At 40.0% G+C, this 7863-nt stretch overlaps 1 protein-coding gene across 2 annotated transcripts; it reads right to left on the bottom strand.

Annotated features, from left to right (window-relative positions):
• Window positions 1–3669: 3669 nt before the first annotated feature.
• LOC306964606 (transcription cofactor vestigial-like protein 4) lies at window positions 3670–7641 on the bottom strand. 2 transcript variants are annotated; one of them, XM_079558684.1, is made up of 6 exons: window positions 7314–7641; window positions 6816–6940; window positions 6270–6414; window positions 5973–6189; window positions 5673–5784; window positions 3670–5532 (listed from the first exon to the last, which is right to left on the bottom strand). In XM_079558684.1, the coding sequence occupies exons 2-6, from the start codon at window positions 6895–6897 to the stop codon at window positions 5339–5341; spliced, it is 750 nt and encodes a 249-aa protein (XP_079414810.1). In that variant the 5' UTR covers window positions 6898–6940; window positions 7314–7641; the 3' UTR covers window positions 3670–5338. The 2 variants fall into 2 exon arrangements, with proteins under 2 accessions (XP_079414810.1, XP_079414811.1); XM_079558685.1 differs by having other exon boundaries at window positions 7308–7641.
• Window positions 7642–7863: the final 222 nt, after the last annotated feature.

Below are 7863 nucleotides of genomic sequence, written 5' to 3' on the forward strand. Positions count from 1 at the left end.
AGGTTTAAATCAATGTGGACTTTTTTTTCTCCACTCTCTGTTGGCATCTGTCCAGAAAATGTAAGTCCAGTCGCACTGTTTTAACCCTACAGTTGGCCTATATTTAGAAAAAGCCCTTGCTGAGATGAACATTCTTATAATAAATGGCCTGTATCAATGTTTATTGCAATATTTTCTGCAGAAATATGTCACATTTTGTATATGTCACACAAAAATTGGTTACTGCGACAGGCCTAACAAACATGTTTAGGGATACACGGATCCGTGCTAATATAGGCCACTTTATTAAGGCAGCTTGTCCAATATAGGCCTGAACAAACACTATAATGAGCCACGGCCTTTTGTAATAGTTCAGATATGTCTCGGCCCTTAAAGCCGACTGTCTAAATTAATCTTTTCCGGCATGTTGTTGGAGATAAAAAATAATTGCAATCTGACAAACAAGGACATATTAGCAAACCACTTGTACGCCCTAATTGGATGCTATTCATTATCTTAGAGAAACATGGCATTGTGCGGCAGATGGTCTTTTAAATCAATCATTCACTAATAAGTCATTAATATGTAACAATATGAGAGGGAAGCCAACCATTTCCATGTCATAGCGATTAACTTATGGGGCAATTTTGGCTAAATTCTGTCAAAGAACCAGGTCAGAGATGCAGCACCAATGCTCGCAGTTATTTATTTGTCAAAGTAGCAAAATGTTTGCATAAAGGACACATTTATTACATTTATTTGACCGGGAAGCAAGCAGCAATCCAATCTAAATTGCTATTTGAATGATAATAATTAGGGGGTGTAAAACAACAAAATAATCCATAGCTAGACTTGTTTAAACCTCCACAAACATCTTCTCAAATGCAAAGTGTTATTAGATACGCGGTTCATTTCACTTTTGTCTGAAATGTTCATGCTCCTGAACAAGTGTAAAATGTTCTCTGTGAATTTGATGTTGAAGTTACGAAAAATAAGAATGTCAAAAAATTGCGTCCTTCACAGACAGGGCTAATTTTGCGATGTTCGTCCCCAGCAGGGATTTTACAGCACATTTTGATATACCACAAAGGCAACACATGGGTGCAGTATGTAGGATCCACTCGTGCATATTAAGGACACATTCCACGTTTTATCTACTATACAAACTCACTCACAATATGTGGACCCTGTTTGAAAGGTCATGACATCCAGAATTTCAGTCACAGAGCTTTAATTAACAGAAGCCTGTACAAGCACTGAGAAGGGAGTGAGTATTTAGTAGTGTTGTTCCGATACCAGTTTTTCCCATTCGATACTGATACTCTGGTTCAGAGAAGTTGACTACCAGCCCGATGTTGCAATTGATCAATGAAATCTATATTTGATTTGGACATATTCCCTTCATATACAGAGCCACAGCTAGCTAAGTAATGTTTAAGGTAGAAACCCTACATAAAATACCTTTATGGCCACTCCAGTCTAGATTCAGCTTCAGCTCAGGAGTCAGGAAACAATTGCTCAAGGCCATATCAAACAAAGCTATCATAACCAAAGGATGGAGAAAGTGAGGACAGACAAACGGATTGTCGGTGGTGCTGGGCTGATGCTGAGGAGCCCTGACAGAGTCTGCTTCTGCACATGGGAAGACTGTGATCGGGCCTGACCGTGTTGTCTTCCCTTCCCTCCACAAAGGTTAAGCCATTGCCAGCAGTCCACATGACACAATGAATGAGCCATGATTGCTTGAGCCACAGAGGCGCTCATCAGGTCAGTCTTTGAAGGGGACGCGAGAATCAGGCAACATACTGCTGCAATCGAAAGCACATTCAACTCTGGCTGGCCAATTTGGTTTCACATGCGAATAGTCCACGTTGCTGGCGACCTAACGTGAGGCTGCAGATGTATTTTGAAATGACATGCTTGGTAATCGGGTGTGTTGGGCTGTCAGCTCTGGGTGCATGATCTTGCCAGCATGACTCAAGTCTGCCCGTGAGCTGCTTCCTGCGCCTGTGCATCTACTCCACTTGTATGATCTATTTTAGATTCTTTTGCCCAAGGATGTGTGTGCATCCTCACAGCAAAGCCACAGAACTAAGGGAGGAGGGGGAAAAAAAAGAAAGAAAGAAAAAACAAGGGGGCGAGTGGGTGGAGGGGGGTAATGTTCAAATAATCTACGGGCAATCATGCAAATTCCCCAGACATTGTGCACTGGGGGATGTTGTGGACATAAGGGGCACAGTCTTTATTCAGGCAAAACAAATTTGGAATTATGCATACGCCGAGATTTGTATGGAACTAATGCGCAGGAGATATTAAACCCAATATGTGTGACGCTGCAGCAGCCACTTTTTTTTTTCACTTGGCCTGTAGTAAAATTATGCATTCATGCTGTCGGATGAATTAGAATTCTATGCCATATTGAGAATGCAGCGTTTTCATTGGTCCAATTCCTTTACGCAAGTGCAACACAGAGAGGGCAACGTTGAGCATATGTGCGTCTTGATCGTGTCTGAAAGTAGCAGCCCTCTGTAATACAGCAATAATAGGAGGCAGCCAGAGAGAGATCGGTCCGCCATTGCGAGCGCAGATGTCATGCTCCTTGTGGCCTTCACACACTGAAAGGGGCAAGTCAAATTTGGCATGACCCTGATGTGTCATCTTGATTTAGATAGTGTTTTCACATCGACCCACAATGCTCTTTGATATCTTTATGCGCGTCTGTAATGTGTGTGTGCAAGTGCATGTTGGTGGAGGCTGAGCATGTCTCTGCACAGACTGAAATGTGTGGCTCTCTTCTATAATCCCACCAGTGCAGGGCTCCATGGAAGGCAGCAGAAGCAGTGCATTGTTGCTTGTAGGTGGGTCTAATCTAGAAGGGGCAGTTGTGAGCTGGAGGGTCTTCACGATGTTTATATGATAATTAGAGCAAAAACTGTTTAATGTAATATGAATATTAGAATAAGATTCACATTAAGTGTTTTTTAAACATTAAAACAAACAGTGTTTGTAAATTAAAGGTGAATTTGATGAAGGCTAATTATAACATATTATTCAACCAGCTTGTTAGGTAAAACCACTGATGCCACAAGAAATGTGTTTTGTAACTATTTTAGCAAAACAGTTCAAATTAACATATATATTACCCAATTATGCCAAAAAGAACCAGTCGCTGATCCACCTTTGCAGGGTGATGACGCTGGTGTCTTTGTTTGATCTCCAGGGATTTGAAAATGTAGGAATGGCGAGATTGAAGGGCAACACTGCCCTCTGTTGGACACATTTGAGCATGAAAGGTCGAGCTTTATGGATTGATTATTTCTTGTACACTTGTACAACTTTCTTTCTCTTTCTGTCTTTTTTTTTTTTTTACTTTTGTAACCCCCAGCAAACGTACGAGTTGGAGGCATTCAATATTTACTTCGGCAGAGTTCTTTTCTTTTGGGTTAAAAGATGTAAAATATTGTAATATTTAATTTCACTCCTGGATGACCTGAGTGATACAGAAAGAGCCTGATTACTTTTAAACAACCTTTTTACAACAGTCTGGCTTTATAGATTTCAAAATCTGAAAAAGAGAGGACATTTGTGTTATAAAAAAGCAGTCATTCTTATTTAAAAATAATCCTCTGATTAGTTGTGAAAAGGTATTTATTTTAGAGAAAATTATACAACGTATAAAACAGTGGCATTTTCTTCCAGAGAATAAACAAATGTTTCCTTTTCTATATATGATATCCAAGCAGTCTCTGATATCCAGGTAGTCTACAATTAAAAGCATTTAAATAACACTGTTCTAAAAAAACCCCATATTTCTAACAATCTACTTGTGTCAAACAAGCAGATGAAGATAATCCCTCTCAGCTATGGTACACAGAAAGCTACATATTCTATCGGTCCAGGCACGTCTCTGAAGGATGTGGACCTGCACTTTATCTAATGTGGGGAATCAATCAAATATTAAATTCAAATACAAAAACATGGTTAGAAAAAATTATACATAATGCATGAGTACACTATTCTTAACAGAAATCAGTATTGATAATCATTCCGCGCCGCGCAATGATAGTCTTACGAGAGTACATAAAATACGAAGAAGCACTCGTGTACAGTATTACCATTTCAAAACAGTAAAATACAAATGTATTTCACAGACACGTTATCTGGAGTTAAAAGACTCTAGCTCAATCAGTGTTGACCTACTGGTAGCACTAAAATAAAGTGAGAAACTACAATAAAGTAAGTCTTTAAATTTGAATGCTGATTTTAAACTGAAAAATTGTAAGTAGTAACAGATTTTGCATAAACATGACGCACAAAGAGTGGCGGACAGTGGAATGTTTCTTTTAATCTTCCATCACAATTTCGAAACCTATCGAGACTACTGCCCACAAATGAGCTGTGTAGTAGTAACATTTTTCATAATATCTAGCCAAGTAAAAATGAGGCCACATCCTGTTTAGAATAAATAAAGCAAGAGTTTGCTACAAAGGTTAAGATTCGCTCAGTCATGTATTCAGCCCTGGCGTCCAGCTCCACGGAGGAAAACACACGCAGTCCCACGCTCTGCACTCAGACAACCTGGCCAGAGGCTGCAAATTGTAGATGGACTCTACAGTAATATACACCTACGTTGAGTGATGAAAACCAGATACAAAAAATATACTGATTACAACTGTTCCAGCAGTGAGTAATTCTACTTTGTTGCAATTAAAAATAAAATCTGAGTTAATATAGCGAATAGAATAGAATAAAGACTGTCATAGAATCCAGCTATTTGAAACAAGTTTCGTTGTCTGTCATCTACTGCTGTTCATTTTAGTTGATCAACATAAAACTTTTGGATTGATAGTGGGTAAATCCAGTTATGTTTTTAGTAAATGGATCAGTTTTGTGAGAAGACTTGATTGCAAATCACACTTTTAAAAAATACTATCTCCCAATGAAGGAGGTAACCTGCCATTTAAAAGGTCTGAAATGCCAATGTTGCACATCAGATCCAGCGAGCTTTTCAAGTATTATACAATGAACTGTTATGAAGATTATGACTGCAAAGTCAGGGTCTGACTATGGCTTTTTAAGTTGCAAAATGCAGAGAATTTCTTTGGCGATAAAGGCGCATTCGGTCATCAAGTGTCCACCCCAAAAATGTCATGCTCATCTTAATCTAAATGTAAAAAAAAATCAACACTTGATTTCAGTACAACCAAAAGAATGTTTTAGGAATTAACTAAAACGTTTGAGGTCCAAGAAACAGTTTGTAGGTGAGCACCGCGTTTTGACTTTGTTCTTAGGTTTGTAAAATATCAATAGTATGATCTCCGCTCACAGTATTCACTTATACTGTTTAGCCCCCTGTGTTTCATGGATCTGCCTCTGGGGCTCGCGGACCCCCTCCCTTTGCCTTGATCTGCAGCCATGTGTCTCCCAGTGCCTTGGCAAAGTGGTCATCCACAGATCCAGTGATGGACACCGAGTTAGACTCTGGTTCTGTGTAGTTTTTCCCGAGGCTGCGGCGAAAGTGCTCCTCAATAACAGGGTCACACACAGTGTGGGCTGTAATAATGGAGAACACAGATAATGTACCTCAGGAAGACTAGTACTCACTTTGTGGAAGCTAACAGGGTTACAAATGAAGAGTATATGAAAATAATATATGATCTGCAATAATACACGGGAAAAACTGTTTAACTCACCATTGGCCTTTTTCTGGTCAAATTGTTGGCTCAAAGAGCTGTTCATGTGGCAATGAGACAGGTTGCAGTTGCGGTTGCTTGCAGGAGCACAGATAATTACGGAGGGGCGATTCTGTAAATGTTAGTGACAGGTTTTCAGTCATTGCTCTGATATATTCATAAGGCCTATAATACATAGAAAGGATTTTATGTAGTAGATTTTGAGTATGTTGGGCACATTAAACTGGCTGTCTAAATGGGCAGTCATATGAAAGGCAGCTTGAATCAGTCATTAGTGTTAGAAACGCTCCTTGCACATACCTGCTGTCGCTCCACACTGCCCCCTGTTGGCTTCTCTCTGGCAGCAGCAGGATCCACAGTGCTTTTAGTCAGGGCCAGAGGCTGATCCACAGCAAAGCCCGAGATGGAACCATACAGGTGGTTTCCATGGAGACCATTAGAGGAAGTGATGGGCTCAACAGGAATGGGGCTGTAGCTCCAGTGATCATTACAATTGTCTCCAGCTGCAGGTCTCACCCTGGATTAATAAGAACATGCCATATACAGTCATTCAGCTGTATGTAATACAGTATGTACATGTTTTCACCATTTTCTTACATTTGCGTTGCAAAAAGTCTAATTTTGGCCATGTGGTCATCATCAGAGTTCATTTGATCTTCCATTTGTTCTCCATATTTTCGTTTACTTGGACAGTGAGAAGGGAGTCCAGTGATACCGGTCACTGAAGTGGATAAGGACTCATCTGAAAGAAAGGGCAGATATTTGAGCTAGTGTGCACGTAACAAAGTCTCTTTGTGACCTAAACGTTCATCTTCAATCCTGATCTTGATCCGACTGAATATACACATGATTGTGTTTTTACTTATTTTTTTCTTATTTTTATTTTTTTTGTCACATTATCACATTTCTCTATAAGTAAGAGAGTACAAGAAGTCATTATCAATAAATTATCAGATACAATAGCACAAAGATTTGTGTTACAACAGGAATTTTTCAGAAAAATGTTTAGGATCCTTCTGAATGTTGATATTGCTCAATACAGCTCAACTTGTACACGGTGTGAAGTTGTTTTAAACGAGCCAGCAATTTTACACTAGCTGTATTATTGTAAACAGAGAATCTTATATTCTGTCGGATATTAACCTTCAAAGTAGAGTCTGCCGATGTTGTTGTTCATCTTGTCCAGGAGCTGGGAGTTCAACAGGTCCATTATCGTGACGAGCATCACACGAACAGAGCGATGGCTAACATTGATGCTAGCGATGTATCTGTCAAATAATTCACAGGGATTACTCTGATACAAAGTATGTAATAGCAGAACATTTGTACAAAGCGAGGATGAGATTAACAATGGCCATAGCTTCTCATTGCTCGTGACATACGCAAGAGTTAACTAGCATTAGCTCTTAATACAAAGTTAACAATAACCTACATTTAATGAACACCTGGCTCATTTATTACAGCATTGTAGTAAAAACTAGTTGTCCTAAGCTAAATTACTACGATGAAACGTCGTTGCCAAACAAACTGTGGGTTTAGCTAACTTCGGCTAACGCCACTTTGTCGTGAAAAGAAGCTAACACAGATACACTTGGAAAAGTTATTGGAATGTTTCTGAAAGTAAGGATGGCTTACACTTACTATCAGGGCACAGCCGGCGGTGACGACCAGGCTATAAATAAGTCCGCCAACACACTTAATCGGAGCTACCAAGCCGAGTTCGTGACTTTAGCTCGTCGACAAAAGTAGCCTCCATCCACAATAACATTAGCAGCTTTAGCATTAGCATCGGAGCTGAGCGCTGTGTAAACCCTGCCCTCTCTCTCTCTCTGCCCCGCTCCAGCGCAGCACAGTCCTCCGCCCGCAGACAAAAGGCTGCCTCCACTGATCCCGCACACATTTAACGCAACGTCGTTGGAGAAAACCGATGAAACAGATGCACATCAGTATGCAATGTGAGAATTAAACAAAACCCCAGTATTGATAGACGGTTACTACACGTGTATGCAAAACCTAATAGTGTAAATAAATACTACCATGTGCAGGCACATTAACCTTTACTACCAGCTGGTGGCACTAGCGACCTGCTACAGGCAACAGCCAAACACAGTCCAACATCTCTTGATAGTAGATGTTTAGGCTAAAATGCTTGTTATCAGAACCACACTGGCTTGAGCAACAAAACTGAATA

This window comes from Gobius niger, assembly GCF_951799975.1.
Source record: "Gobius niger genome assembly, chromosome: 6".
Taxonomy (NCBI): Eukaryota; Metazoa; Chordata; class Actinopteri; order Gobiiformes; family Gobiidae; genus Gobius; species Gobius niger.